The sequence below is a fragment of the Lissotriton vulgaris genome, chromosome 5 (assembly GCF_964263255.1).
Source record: "Lissotriton vulgaris chromosome 5, aLisVul1.2, whole genome shotgun sequence".
Classification (NCBI taxonomy): Eukaryota; Metazoa; Chordata; class Amphibia; order Caudata; family Salamandridae; genus Lissotriton; species Lissotriton vulgaris.
The window spans coordinates 73,976,232-73,992,191 of record NC_141693.1 but is presented as its reverse complement, the minus strand read 5'-3'; the positions used below and the strand labels follow the sequence as shown (position 1 = coordinate 73,992,191).

The window sequence follows — 15,960 nt, the reverse complement described above, 5'->3', positions numbered from 1 at the left end:
TGCCAAATATCTTATATTTTACCCAGTCGGTATCCATTCTCGAAGGGCCGCTTGTACCTCGATGCTACACCAGGTCCCAGCAAGCATCCTTTGCTTGTTATTGTATCTGCAAAAGCTAGTCTCTTTACTTTCAGTGCATGTTCGACATAGGAGGAACATTAGCTTACCATCGACCCTGTGTAGTAGTATGGGGAAGTAAAGCCTCGGGCAGATAGATTTGGCATTTAACTAGCCCAAGGTATTCGCCTATGGGTTTAAGTTCCCTAAATATGATGATGGGGTGCCCTAAGGGGTAAACTTCAGTTTGTTCACAAACGGCTTCAGACTTGTGAAATCATGGTAATGTATTTTCTCACCCTCGCCTATGGCCCTGTACAAATGTATAGCATTTGTACGACCCCAAAATAAGGCGTTGCGGGGCTCCAAAGGTTCCGGTAACTCGCAACTCTTAAGGAATAAGCAGAGTTCCGCATCTGATGTTAACATTTCTATCCAATCATGCTCCTAAAGGGATCTCAGAACAAAACTGCAGTTCTCAATATTGCGCCTTCAGCACAGTACGCCAGTGTAAGTGTTCAAATTTGGCAGCCAAGAACCTATTGAACTTGTGGGGTTTGTAACAAAGGAGGATAACTGTGGTAAAAGCACCCATTATATTTAAAAGCCATTAGTACCCGGTTAATTATAGCATACCCATCTAGGTATTAAGGCCCCAAACGGTATTCACCACACTAAAAGGTGGTGCTGCCTGCTGAATAAATGCTTTCCTTTTAATCATCGCTCGTTTCCGTTTGTAAATTATAAACATATATTATACTCCATTAGAATATAATATTCTTGTGAGAAAACACCGTTTTTTAAATTTTACATTCATTGCGTTTTGTCACTGATTGATCGAATAACTCTCAATAGTCTTTTTACCACCTCCACACGGAATACGACCATTTAACCCGGCGTTTCAGGCAACAACCGCATCCGGGACCGCGAGAGGCAGAGACAGCACTAGCTGCAGGAATTCGAGTGGAGCAATGAGGTACGGCGTTTTCAGAAACGGAGATCCGAACCACCTAAAGAGAGATAAGTACCCGTTGGGCCTTAAGATTCTAACCTCTGATAATATTTTTGTAGGAGCCCCTCCTTCAAACCTCTGGGTACCCGTGGAAAGTTACAATAAGACTAATGAAAGGTATGTGTTTATAGAGGAGTGCCTCTATCGTCTTTTTTTGGGGATTAGAAAAACAGCGTTTTTTTCTAACAATCACATTTTCCTGCATACCACAAAATTATACAAGGAACTTGCAGAAGCTGCCTTCTTCACAGAGATCTTTTGCGTATCCCACTTATTTATCTATGTCTCTATGTACCGAAGGGGAGAAGCATGTAAAAATTAACTCTTACCTTTAAAATGGAGTTCCATTTATAGTCCCTTTTACCTAGTTTTGCCAACACTGAGTAGGTGGTTTTCATCCCCTTGAGTTAGGGAGTCTAATAGCGCAGTTTTAATTTCTTAAGATACACCAAGTTATTTGTAAATTCTCTTTCTTTGTAAAAATTGTTATGACCCACACCCTAGCAACTCTACCTTTTTTTCACTTATAGGTCCATTTTTGACCGTTAATAGAGAGTAGGCCTAAGCCACCTCTTTCACTGAACTCACCCGGTCCTGAAGAAAGCCGCACCGACCCCTTGGGCGATAGAGGCTGAAACATGTCGACCATCTTTTGCACACAGGAGGATTGAATATGTACGAATCCTAATTATTCCTCTTACACGTATTCAACCATATCCTCCATTGCCAATTCAATCCCGGCTAATAAATCTGTCTAAATTCCCGGCAAGATTGGATTGCTTTTAAGTAGAGCACTGTCACCTCACCAATAATCACTGATCACTACTGTTTTAACCTAGGGTGTTCTCCTCCGGGCGGAGGGTGCATACCAACTGACCCTGTGATTTTGCACAGACGTGTAAACGAAGGCGGAGAATCAAGATACACCGCCCATTCCACCATGACTGCACGTGTATGAGGGTCTTTTAAACAAGGGTCATTCTAGTTAGAACTGTACCCAGGTTACACAGGACAAGTGATCCCCCCTCCCCCCTTTCTGATCAACAGCAACTAAATGCTTTCCTTGTCAGAGATGTACGTGAGCCATTGGATAGATGGGGTGGAATACCGCTTCTGTTTACCGTTATAGAGGTCGAGCAGTACTAGAGCTATACTTTCAGGTTTCAAAAACATGTGTTTGTAGATAGACATACACATGGAAGCCAGCGTAATGTGTTGAAAAGGGTTGAGGTATTCTATGGATTTTATCATCTTGATTGTGTTGCATTTCAAAACCCTTTCCTATTTAATCATCTCTACCGCAACATCTCTGAAGAGGTTGGGGGCTTTTCTCAAGATCATTAGGTGTCTCTGACAGTACACTTTAAAATCAGTTTGAAAATTAAACATATTTTCACAGTTTTCACCAAACCACCGTTGAAAGCTCTTTCTCAGAAAGCATTATAATCTCTACACAGTAGCTGTCTGGCGGAGGAATGGGTCCCTTATAATTCTGATTCACCCAAGTTTTAAAAAGTGGGGGAAATAATCTTTATACTTTAAAGGCTTTTAGCAACATGCTCAAATTCACGGGCGGAACATTCAAGGTATCTATGAACATATCTATCAACTATTAACAGCATCAGGTTGGTGCCCTGGGTGAGTTCTAAAGGCCTCTTTCATGAATCATATCTAGGCCTGGGCGAAGTTCGCTGAGTTTTTGCTACGCGGAACTCCACGAAGTTACAAAAAACGTCTACGAAGTTCCATGGGTGGTGGAGTGCAGTGCGAACTGCAGTTTGTGCTGGTATTCCTGCTGCTTGGATAGAGCGGCAGCTCGCGAACTTACAATTCACACTCGCAAACTTACCGTTTGCAATCGCGAGCGGGGAAAAAACTTCGTCCCACATCGCGAAGCAAAGTTTTCTGCACTCCACGAGCTCCACAGAGTGCAGAAAACTCAGCAAACTCCGTGAATGGAGCGAAGTTGACCGCCGAGGCCTAATCATATCTTGCAAAATAAAGAATGAGTCATAAGCTGTTGAGTTGTGAGCCATCAGGGTGTACCCTTTGAACTTTGGCTGCATGAGTGTTGCGGAAATCATTTATACATGAACGGCCTTCATACTACCAGTTGTCATCGGAAGTTAGATGATGAGCATAAATATAGTCTATACACTCTATATTGAACACTGTAGTCTTCTGTTAGGGCTGCAGCCTCCTTTTAACTATGTCTGGAAAGATGCATTACACCTGGAACATTTTATGCATTTACATACTTTATAATTACTTTATAGTTAGCTGCGTACTACCCAGGTTTACAACAGTTTGTTTAAAGAATGTACCGAACAAACCGGTTTTGTATGCTCAAGCAGTTTTGTGAGCACCAAAATAGATTACATGTGCAACATCTCACCTTCTGATCGGTGACGAAGATGCAACCATCCCTTTGACACATTTAACAGTGCGTTTCACAATGGTGTGTTGTAAATATGCTTGCAATGGGTGCACTCATACTTGACTCCTATGAAACCCCTCAAGTTCAAGATGCCATATAAGTGATTTTCATGATGGAGAATATATATGGTCTTGTTTTTCACACGATCTCTGGTTGTAAAGTACTTCCAAGAACTGTTGTGGTAACGAACTTTCACAGTAATGGCAAAATAGTTCTAAAAAAACCCTAGGTACCCAAACCTGACCAGTCTGTTGTGCAGTATTTCAAGCGTCGCCTGGGCTTCAGCCGCTCTAGACATAATAACCATGTTGTGGGTGCTGCGATCCAGAAGTAGCCTGGAGATGTTAGCCACCAGACACATGTTGGACATCCCATTGTTAAAGTTGAGAAACCAACATTGTTTCTTTCCAATGATTTTACTGTACAAGATGCTCTTTAAAGGTCTGGAAACACCCCTCACGGCCTTGAACAATGAGGGCGATGACTCTGAAAGTCCCATATGCTACTATTTCTGCCTTGCTCTGTAAAAGATTAGAGAGGTTCTCTAGAAATTCCACCACGTCAAACACATTGAGTGGCATTCATCTGGTGAACAAGGGATTGCCAATGCCTTGTCTTTTGAAGCATAGTTGAAAGAAATCATTAGGCCCACATGATGTAACAACCACTCAATGAGCGTTGAACAGCCTGATGAATAGCTAAAAAACCCTCGCCCAGAGTAGTTTATGTGCTCTAGGTTAAGAAACCTGAATTCATCGTAACGATCTGTTGCGTTAAATCTCTCTACAGTGAGCTTGTACCTTCTGACGTGCTCTAAAACACAGATTCTGAATCCTCAGATTGGGTGATTGTGTCTGATGGCGAGCTTTCCTGCAAATCATTTTGAGGTGGCTGACTAGTTCTGAGCAGCAGATTTTTAAGTCTCCCTGTAGCACAGATTCTGGCTTTCTTTAAATTTACTTATTAAAACCCTACGCTGCTTGGCGCCACTAGCCCATTTGTGCTACCTCCTGGGCCACCAACTTTTAGACAGCCTCCCATAGCCTGTTAGAACAAGCTCAGAAGTATTTGTTTAACATAACCTTACCGATTCCTTGACTACACACCTAGCAACAAGACCTTCTGGGTGTTCAGTGTATCCGAGTCTCTCAACTTCACTCTGTGAGAAACTGAAACGTCTTGAGCTCCAGAGGTTCTCTCCTAAATGTATGTTTTGGGGTCTAACATGGGACGATTTATATGGCACTTTCAAGGTATTTGGAACTTTTAGGCCTTGGTTGAAGGGTTCTAGCTGGTTTTTCTTTTTGATGTACCTGTTCTGTGTATGAGGAAAGCTTGCAGTGCTGATAGCCTGATGTACCTATTGTATAACTAAGGGAATAGTGCACTGTTGATACCCTGATTTACCTGTTCTGTGAGAGACAAGCTTAGGCGCTGATTCCCAGGTGTGAGTGAGGGAAGCTTGCACTTCTGAAGCCCTGATGTACCTGTTCTGTGTCTGAGGGAAGCATGCACTGCGGAAGCCCTGATGTACCTGCTCTGTGAGTGACGAAAATTTGCACTGTTAATGCCCTGATATACCTGTTCTGCATATGATGGAAGCTTGGTTTGCTGATACCCTGGTGTACCTGTTCTATAAGTGAGGGATGCCTGCATTGTTGATGACCTGATTTGCCTGTTCTGTGAGAGGGAAGCTTGTACTGCTGCTACCATGATGTACCTGTTCCGAGAGAGGGAAGCTTGCACTGCGGATGCCCTTTTGTACATGTTCTGTGAGTGAAGGAAGCTTGCACTGCTGATGCCCTGATGTACCTGCTCTATGGTGGAGGGAAGCTTGCACTGCTTATGCCCTGCAGTAACTATACTGTGAGTGAGGGAAGCATGTACTGTAGATGCTCTGAGGTCACTGTTCTTTGAGAGGAAAACTTAGATTGCTGATGCCCTTATGTACATATTCTGTGAGTAGGGAAGCCTGCAGCGCTGATGTCATGATGTACCTGTTCTATGGGGGGGAGCAAGCTTGGACTGCTGATGCCCTGATGTACCTATACTGTGAGTGAGGGAAGATGCACTGCTGATGCCCCGATGTACCTGTTTTTTGAGTGAGGGAAGCTTGCACTGATGATAACGTGATGTACTTGTTCAGTTGAGTGAGGGAAGCTTGCACTGCTGTTGCCCGGGGGTACCTGTTCTGCATGAGAGGGAAACTTGCACTGCTGGTTCCTTGATGTACCTGTTATAGGTGTGAGGGAAGCCGGCACTGTTGAGGCCCTGATCCCCAAATGTACCTGTTCTTTGAATGAGTGAAGCTTGCACTTCGGAGTTTTTGAGTTGTTTCCTCAGCTTCTAATTTGCTCTCCTTGATTGAGGAGCATCTGGCCTGACTGTTGAGAATCCTAAATCTTGACTGATGTTTATAGCCATGTTGCCTCTGCTGTTGTTGACCCTCTGTTTGCCGGAAGTGAAGTTGAGCCCTTTTGCACGGCTCCCGAGCCTTGGCTCCGTCAGTTGACTTCGGACCTGGTGAGGCGACTTCCTTCTCGCTTGCAGCTAGATGATGTTTCTTGGGGCTGCCTAACAGTCTGTGGTAATGAATGTTGGTGTGTCCCTTCTCCCTCTGACTGTCTCTACTATGTCCCCTAAGACCTCCGGAAGGGAAGCCCACTATCAATGAGTGTTGCGCAAGAGCATGAGCAAAGTTTGGCGTTAAGGTTCCTGGCAATCTTATTTTCCAGATCGTTCTCCCTGCTGCTTTGATTGACTAGGAGGCGCTCTAGCGATTGCAGGAGGTCTGTTCACACCTCCATCTTTGTTGATTGCCACAGTAATGCTTTAATTACAGAATTGTGTGATTCATTTATGGCCATTGATTGTGAGTCTTCATTGATGCTGTAGTTCGATAAATGGCAATCTAGCTGAGTGTCCCGTGGTATTTGAATATCCCCAGAAGCTTTGTGGTTAATTCTAAGGTTTTTTCATTCTTTTACCCCAATTTTTGAAGAAAGGAAATGCTAACGTCACCTGCCATTGGGGAGTCTAAGGTTGGGTGACCTGTAGGGGAGAAGGGGCTTGAGACTGGTGGTGGAGCCTCGGTTTTTTGGCCATCATGGCCATGACTTTTGGTCCAATGGATTTGCGCCACTGTGTCCAGGGTTTGTTCCACTTTTGGCAGCACTGCCTCATTATTCCTATTGATTGAGGGGTTCAGCGCCTTCTCTTTCCACATAGTTGTAAGATCTCCAATGTGCAACCCAGGGATAGCAAGGGAAGTATCGACTTCCTGCTCTCTTCAACCTGCTGGACTTGAGAGTGTTCTCAGTTTAGGGATTTGTGGGCACTGGGAGGACTCCCTGCTCGCAGTTGTGTTGCTAATGGCCTGTGAAATAGAGGAGTCGGAGCCGGGAATGCTTTGTCCTGTGGACAATCTATTTGGAAGCCCTGAGTGATGCTGGAATTACCACTTTGTTTTGACAAAGTGCATAATTGATCTCCTTTGCGAAGTGGCCTAGAGGATTTTATTGAAACTCTGAGGCAGGGTTGTGCTCCTTGTGGTCCTTTTTATAGGTAATTGCGGACTGACCTTTTCGTCTGGAGCTGTAATTGAAACACCAGTATCCTTCTTTTTGGGTCCCATTTCTCCAAAACCACACAGTTTGGTGAGCTAGCCATCTAAGCGGGCTGTCTGGTGAGACCCTGTTTGCTACTGGAAGTAGTTGGTCCTCCCAGGTCCGTCTGATGGAAAGTGCTTGTGAGGCCATTTACTATGGTTTCTGCCAGGGCCTGCACAGTGCTTCCTGGTTAATGGGTCCCCTTCTGCTGCTTTCACATTAGCTTGCCCTGCTCTTGGGATGGGCTCTTGAGTCACACTGTGACGTGTGGCCTGGGACCTGAGCCCCTGCAGGCCCGAGGATCTAGTATTGGGATCTTTATGGTTTCTGTAAGTCCTTTTGTGGGTCTTCCCTGAACCTAGTAGACTGAAAGGGCTTGTACAATAGGTGGAACAGTATAGAGTGATTGACAGAAGAGCGTGATCGGTGAGCAGCTCTCAGGCTGATCCAGGCTCCTTGTTGCTCATCGCACCCCCTTGCGGCCGTCCTCTCAACCCCGGTAGTGTCCCGGATCAGCGTTGATCTCAGCCACTTTTTTCACCAACTGCGCGGGTGGTTGTCTGAGAGTCCAGCGCCTGCTCTGAGGTCATACTACTGCCAAAAATACACAGGGCCAGTCACCTGTAAAAATGTTTGAAAATCATCATAGAGTGGGGCAGTTGTGAGATCTGTCTTTATTCCAAATCTTAGTACTTAATTTGCTTTTTGTTTGAGGAGCTATCTAAAGATTAGAGCTGAGTTTGTCTACCCTCCAAACTGTAATCTGCAGGATCTCAATGCCAAATTGAATTGCGTTAGAATCTGCAAGATTTCAGTGCAGGATTTAAGTGAGTTAGAGTCAATGGGGCCGATTCACAGAACTTATCTGAGACAAAATCCTAAACTTACTACTTTTGGTATTCACAGAAGGCACTTACGATTTATGGTAGTCACAGAAATCACTTACAACTCCTAACTTTACGTTCATCTCGGGCCAGAATTTCCACACTCGGGCAGCAATTTCCGAACCCCAAGTCGAAATACCACACTTGTGCTGGAATTTCCACTCCCTGGCCGGAATTTCCGCACTCGGGCCTGAATTCCCATATCCGACCTGGAAGACTGCACTCTGGCCATTGATCATTTTCCTCGAGGCTAAACACCTGTCCAAGTGCCTACCAATCTTCACCATGCTTCAGCTGACACACTGCAGCCCAACAGCTAATCCCAGTCCTGCAATGTGTATGAAAGCAGAGCAGACACATAAACTCTTTCAACATGTCGCTGAATGTGTTTGTTGCTCTGCCCCTTGCAATGCAGCAAGAAGACTTGAGGAGGAGGAGGCCTTGTGGAATTCTACCTGCAGAACGCCATGCTACAGCAGCAAATGTATTTACTGGGCAAAAAACTGCTGGGGCCGATTCACAAAACCAATCTGAGACAAAATACTAAACTTACTACTTTTGGTACTCACAGCAGGCACTTACGATTTATGGTATTCACAAAATTCACTTACAACTCCTAACTTTACGTCCGCACTCGGGTCAGAATTTCCGCACTCAGGCCTAAATTTCCGCACCAGGAGTGGAAATCCTGCACTTGTGCTGGAATTTCTGCTCCCAGGCAGGAATTTCCACACTCGGACCGGAATCTTCGCAACCGGGCCGGAAGACCCGCACTCTGGCTGTTGATAAGTTTCCTCAAGGCTAAACACCTGTCCAAGTGCCTACCATCCCTCACCATGCATCAGCTGACACACTGCAGCCCAACAGCTAATCCCAGCCCTGCAGCATGTATGAAATCAGAGTAGACACACAAAAACTCTTTCAACATGTCGCTGAATGTGTTTGTTGCTCTGCCCCTTGCCATGCTGCAAGAAGACTTGTGGAGGAGGAGGAGGAGGAGGAGAAGGAGGAGGAGGAGGAGCGGGAGAGTAGAGAGGATCTTCATGCAAAGGATCAACCTATTTGGGATGTCCAGCCGAATTGTCAGGGCCAGATACCGTTTCCCTCCAGAAGTTATCTTGGAGATGGTATGTGAGTGGAAGCAGAAACTTGACTCTGTCGCCTGCTGTTCCCATGCCATTCCAGCCTATCTCAAGATCATTTCTGCTCTTCATTTCTTTGTGACGGGGTCATTCCATAAGGTCTCCAGTGACCTTGTGGGCATCTCTCAGGCAAGCAAGTCTCTGTTCTTGCATCAGGTACTGAGCTGCATCACTGCAAGAGCCCACCAGCAAATACGAATGCCCCATACACTGGCCATGAGACAAAGGTCAGCTATAGATTTCTATCCATTGCTCGCTTCCAACGTGTGCTGGGTGCAATTGATTGTACCGATGTGGCCCTTCAGCAATCCCGCCGCATTGCTCACATCTTCTGCAACAAAAACCAATGGCATTCCATCAATATGCAGGCTGTCTGTGGTGCCAGTGGAAGATTTATTGATGTGCATGCAGTGTTTGCAGGCAGTACCCATGACAGCTTTGTATTCTGCATGTCACCTCTTGCCCGGCGGATGGCTGCGGGAGAATTTGGCAACATGTGGCTACTGGGTAGGAACCAAGCACTAAAAATGAGTGATATGTGTAAATGAAATGTATGAATGCCACCTTACATTAAAAACCACTGTACAGTAAGAATCATCAATCAACGTACACTGTCTCAACATACACTGCATGTACCCAAGTATAGTTTTTTCAAAAGACAAGGGAACCCTAAAGGTATGTTGCAGGGACCTTGGGTAGTTTACATATTTTACAAAACAATGGTCCCTACATATGGACAGAATGAATTACAAACAAATAATCAGAGCACCTGATAAGTGTAGTGTCTATTGTCCAGCCGGACAAGAGGTTTTAATTAAGAGTTTAGGTCAATAAAACAAAAATATAAGAACACGGATATAACAAGTGGGCACAGCCGTGACCCACAACATACAAGACAAAACAACGAAAGCAATGACCGAAAGGGCAAGGCTACAATAAGTCTGTGAACTTGTATTCAGTATTTGCAGACGTGAATTTTCATAACCACAACTTTGCATTTTTACAATATTTCAGTATCATATTGCATAGGGTTTTTTTTTACAAGTCGACAACGTTTCGATGCCTTATTAGATTGTGGGCATCATCATCAGGACAGAGAATTAATCATTGTTGTCTTATTTCAAAAATATCACTATGCCTTTCTGCATTACTTAAACGAGAAAAAATAAATTACATGGGGAAGAAATGAGGGAGGGAAAAATTGAGGCATAACGTTAGGCATGTAGATTAGAAAGACTGATCTTCATTGTTGTGTGTACACTTCACTGGTGCACCTGGTGGGGTTAAGTGAGTTGGATACAATGGGCTACTTCCTTGACATCTTCGGATGTCTTCACTGGTGCACCTGGTGGGGTTAAGTGAGTTGGATACAATGGACTACTTCCTTGACATCTTCGGATGTCACGTTTGTTTTTGATCCATCACGTCAGACTCAGGAGCTTTTACACTATGAATTTGTTCATCCTCCTCCTTTGTCGCTTCTGAATTAATACAAATGCATCATTTATACCGATGGCTCAGCGCAACCGGCCATGGATTCCAAACATGCTTATTCAGCGGCTTGCGCTATTGTAGCTGGCTCCATTGTAGATGGGGAGTTTAGGTCTTCCATTGTGCAGACTCAGGATTCACTCACTGTACTCTTGTAATAAGGAGGAGGATTGTGAACACTACCTCACAAGCCTCACTATACACTGAACCATCACATTCATTCACTGTACTTTTGTGGGAAGGGGGAGGGTGGGGAACCCCTCCTCACAAGCCCTACTAGGTGCTGCAGCATCACAATCACTCACTTTGGATTCTAGTGATGAGAATGAAGGAGGTAAACACTTAAGATAAAGATGTTGAACTCCTCTTCATTGAGCTTGTGGTACCAATGGAAAGATGTATTGTATTCCCTGTTCTCACTGCAGAGTCTGGAGACATGGGGGATGAGGGAAGAGATTGAACAAGGTCAAACCTTTTTGATCATACCTGTATCTGAATGAGATATGTCCGGTGACCAGCCACATAAACAGGTAGAGCCGCACTCTGAAGTCATGACTCCAGTTAAACCAACATTTATTTAATTATGAGAAACCTGGAATTAAATGTTACTGTGATTTATGCCATGTGGCGCTGACTCTAAAGAGATGTGATCCCCTATGCATGCTGTCTGCTTGTTCACCCCCATATATGCGCTATAGTCGGTCTTCAAACACCTATATGTGCCTCAGAGGCTCCTACGTCACACATCATATATATATACAATTTAGTTTAGGGAGGTTTGGCGTAAAACTATCTAGTAAGGAGTAAACACTCAACAGGATCACATTCTTATGCTAACAGTTCAACTTCAATGTTTCACATAGTTAATGGCAAATAAAATATTTAGAACACATTGTAATGCTGCATTTTAACTTTTTATAAACAAAGGGTTTCAGAACTTCTTTAAGAACAATAAGATCAACCATCTAGGAGCTGTTCTGTGAGTAATCTTCACAGGTACCTGACGCTGTTCTATGTGTGAACTGCAATAGTGCCTGGTGCTCTTCTGTGTGTGAACATCACAGGTGCCTGGTGCTGTTCCGTGAGTAAAATTCGTGGGTGCCTGGTGCTGCTCAGTCAGTAAACTTCATGGGTGCCTGGTGCTGCTCAGTCAGTAAACCTTATGGGTGCCTGGTGCTGTTCACTGAGTAAAGTTTATGGGTGACTAATGCTGTTCAGAGAGTAAACATCAGTGGTGCCTGCTACTTGTCAGTGAATACACTTTGTAAGTGCCTGGCACTGTTTGACGTGTAAACTAAAATGGTGCCTGGTGCTTTTCTGAGTGTTACCATGTTACCATCACAGGTGCCTCGTGCTCTTAAGTGAGTAAACTTTATTGTTTCTTGGTACTGTTCAGTGAGTAGGCTCCATGGGTGCCTGGTGCTGTTCATCGAGTAAATGTCATGGGTTCCTGCTGCTGTTCTGGGAGTAAACATCACAGGTACCCAGCTCTATTCTACGTGTAAACTGCAATGGTGCCTGGCGCTTTTCTGTGAGTAAATATCACAGGTGCCTGGCCGTGTTTAGTGAGTAAACATCAGAAGTGCCTGGTGCTTCTCAGTGAGTAAACATCACACGTACATGGTGCTGTTTAGTGAGTGAACTTCATGGGCGCCTGGTGCTGTACAATGAGAGAATGTCACGGTTGCTTGGTGCTGTTCTGTGAGCAAAGTTCACAGAGGGCCTGATGCTGTTGCAAGTGTAAATGTGATAGGCACCTGGTGCAGTTTTATGTGTACACTTCACTGGTGCACCTGGTGTGGTTAAGTGAGTAAACTGCATTGGCTCACCTGGCACTCTTCTATGTGTAAACTGGTGCCTGGTACTGAGTATGTAAGCTGATGCCTGGCGCTGTGCAGTGAGTCAATATCACAGGGGCCTGGTGCTCTTCTATGTGTAAACCTCACTGGTGCCTGGTGAGTGAGTAAACTTGACAGGTGTCACATGCTGTTCCGCGTCTAAACTTCACTTGTGCCTGGTGCTGTGTAGTGAGTAAACTTCACGGGTGCCTTGTGCTGTTCTGTGCATAAACTTTGCAGGTACCAGGTGCTGTTCTGCATGTAAACTTCACTGGTCCCTAGTGTTGTGCAGAGAGTAAACATAAGGTGCCTGGTGCGTTTCTGTGAGTAAACTTCACTGGTGCTGTGAGTAAACTTTGCAGGGACTTGGTGCTCCTCTACGTGGAAACTTCACTGGTGGCGGATGATGTGCAGTGTGTAAACTTTACAGGTGCCTGGTGCTCTTCTACGTACAAACATCACTGGTGGAAGGTGCTGTGCAGTGTGTAAACTTCACAGGTGCCTGGTGCTCTTCTACATGTAAACTTCACTGGTGGCAGGTGCTGAGCAGTGTGTAAACTTTACAGCAGCCTGGTGCTCTTCTACGTAGAAACGTCACTGGTGGCAGGTGCTGTGCAGTGTGTAAACTTCACAGGTGCCTGCTGCTCTTTTACGCGTAAACTTCACTGGTGGCAGGTGGTGAGCAGTGAGTAAACTTTACAGGTGCCTGGTGCTCTTCTACGTGCAAACGTCACTGGTGGCAGGTGCTGTGCAGTGTGTAAACTTCACAGGTGCCTGCTGCTCTTCTACGCGTAAACTTCACTGGTGGCAGGTGCTGTGCAGTGTGTAAACTTCACAAGTGTCTGGTGCTCTTATGCATGTAAACATCACTGATGGCAGGTGCTGATCAGTGTGTAAAGTGCACTGGTGCATGGTGCTGTGCAGGGTGTAAACTTCACAGGTGCCTGATGCTGATCCGTGTTGTACATTTTAATGATGCCTGGTGCCGAAGAGTAAGAGTCTGTTCAAATGTTTATTTGGTCATGGAGGCTCTGGACCCTAGAACATATCTTCGTGTTGGAGGTGTCCTACAGAGGTCAAAGAAGTGTTGGACCATATTGCGACTTATAAAACAGGAGGTACAGACAAGGTTCCCTCACTGCGCCCAATGCCATGATGACACCGCCTGTTCTCTTTCACCATCTTCTCATCATTTCATCTCTCCCTTGGACTCTTCACTATCTCTGTCTCCATGAGAACGATCCTGATGGGGGTGCTGTACAGACTGCAGAGGCAGAGGAGTCCTTTAAAGTTGAAATAAACATCTTGATAACTGGGCCCCTCCCAAGAGACATTTGCCAAAATGGATCATTTTATTATTTAAGAGTGTCTCTGCTTGGACTCCTTGTCACATTGCTATCACTGCAGAAGGGGGTGGGGGAGGGATGAGGGGCTGAACCTCTCTGTAGCTTTCACACCAGCCTCTGCTCCGCTCCTTTCCGGAGACGGAAGAATGGGTAAAGCCTCTCTGTGAAGGGGGCCTGCGGGAAGGTGTAGAGAAGCTCCATGGAGTCAGCATTGTATAGGGACAGCCACCCACCCTCATAGTCCAGATACACCCCCAGCTTCAGGGGCTTCTCACGAGGGGACAGAGGGGTCTGAGGGGAGGTGAGAGCCTTGTAGTTACCCTCCCACCTCCGCACAGCCCAGACTCCCCCCTCAGGTGACCATGTGAAGTCTCCCTTCCTGTTCACAGACTCTGCCGCGACCCCCACAAGCCACACTCTCCCCTCCTGCAGCAGCTGCACCTCCCAGTAATGTCTGCCAGATGTGAACCCCGAACTCCCCAGCACACAGCGGAAGTTGGTGAATCTCTTGCTGGTGTCTGGCAGACGTTGTACTGTGTCTGTGCGTCTCACACGTTTCAGCCCCTCAGACAGGAGCAGGCGAGGATGAGCTGTTTCAGGATCCAGAGTCACCATCACTGCAGAGAAGAGATTCATAATTAGAGATTTAATGACACAAATAAAGACTGTATTACTGCTTTCTTGTTGGACCTGGCCATTTTTACAGGTTCACCCCTAAACTTTTTGCATTTCTCCCAGCCTCTTTCTCTGTGTGGTGTTGTGGTTTTAGGCTCTGGGCACTTTAGCCCTGTGTGGTCCAGTGTAAAGTGCGTGCTCTCTCTGTTACATTGAGTGGGAGTGAGAGTGGCCTGCCCTCCCATAGGAATGCATGGGGGATTCCCTGCTCAGTGTGTGTCATTGGTAATTCCTGTTATGACAGTAGCAGTATGGTCAAGTCTGGTATGTATGAAATTGTGAGAATAAATGCTGCGCAATGGTGTGCGCAGATTTATTATGACTATGTGAGAAATGCCACTTTTAGAAGTTGGCATTTCTGTGTGCTATGTGTCCGCCTGCCTGATGTGAATTGCAGGTCTGGTTTTCGAGAGACAGGGCAGGCTGAGCCAGACATGGTTTGAATAGAATCTGCAGTTGGAGTATGGGGAGGGGTGACCTTTTGATCTGAGCATGGCTGTGCCTGGCAAGGTACATGATGGCTCCACCTCACACTGTGCATCTAATAACAAGACCCCCTCTTCCTGAAAGGCAGGATGCAGCATTGTAAACAAAGTGCTGCAGGACCACACCGAACTGGTTCTTGCTGGGTTTAGTGACTTGTGACTTTTGAGAACAAAGTTTTTTGGTGGTATACGTAAAGGGGCTGTGACCCCATGAAATTGTTCAGTTCCATGCTGCTCTTCTAGGGTGATGTGCTGTTCCTGATCCTGCTGGGGCTTGCTGCTGCTGGGGCCCAGGAGGAACTGCCATGAGGGCTTGCCTCCCTGAGCCCTGCATTGCCCCCATGATTGCTGAGGACTTTTGCTTTTGGGGCTATGGCTTCCTGAACCCTGTGAGCTCTACATTTTGATTCTTTCCTGGAGGAAGAACGTGTTACTTCTGAATGCCAAGACAAACCTCTGTCCATGTAACTAGAGGGAAAGGACTTTGAAACTTTTATCCGTACTGCTGAAGCAACTACCCAAGGACCTGATTTAAGCTTGCCTCCTGCTGAAGTCTCAGGGACATTAGACTTCCCCCATTAGCCGTCCGGATTCCTATTTGAGGGGAATTCTCCTCGCAGGTGAGGCCTCTGTTGAGAATTCCAGAGCCTCTGGTTCTACTGCGGGGAACGCAGGCTGAAAGTCATCGTTATCGCTATTGTGGGCTGCCACAGCTGAGGGGCTGTTGCCGCTGAGAGCCCGCATTTGCCTGTCTAACCAAAGTCATCATTATCGCTATTGTGGGCCGCCGCCGCTGAGGAGCTGTTGCCGCTGAGAGCTCGCATTTGCCTGTGTTACCAAAGTCATCGTTATCGCTATTGTTGGCTGCCGCAGCTGGGGAGCTGTGGTCGCTGAATGCCCACATTTGCCGTCCTACGGGAATCATCGCTACCGCTATTGTGGGCCGCTGCAGCCGAGGAGCTGTGCCACTGAGTACCCGCATTTG

At 46.0% G+C, this 15,960-nt stretch overlaps 1 protein-coding gene across 1 annotated transcript in view; it reads right to left on the bottom strand.

The window, feature by feature from the left end:
* Window positions 1-12,096: 12,096 nt before the first annotated feature.
* The window catches only part of LOC147710223 (E3 ubiquitin-protein ligase TRIM39-like), a 150,818-nt gene continuing 146,954 nt past the window's right edge, over window positions 12,097-15,960 (bottom strand). The window contains exon 6 of the mRNA XM_086920903.1: window positions 12,097-14,432. Within this exon, the coding sequence (XP_086777029.1) occupies window positions 13,921-14,432 (512 nt within the window). The 3' untranslated portion in view covers window positions 12,097-13,920. The remainder of the gene's footprint in view (window positions 14,433-15,960) is intronic.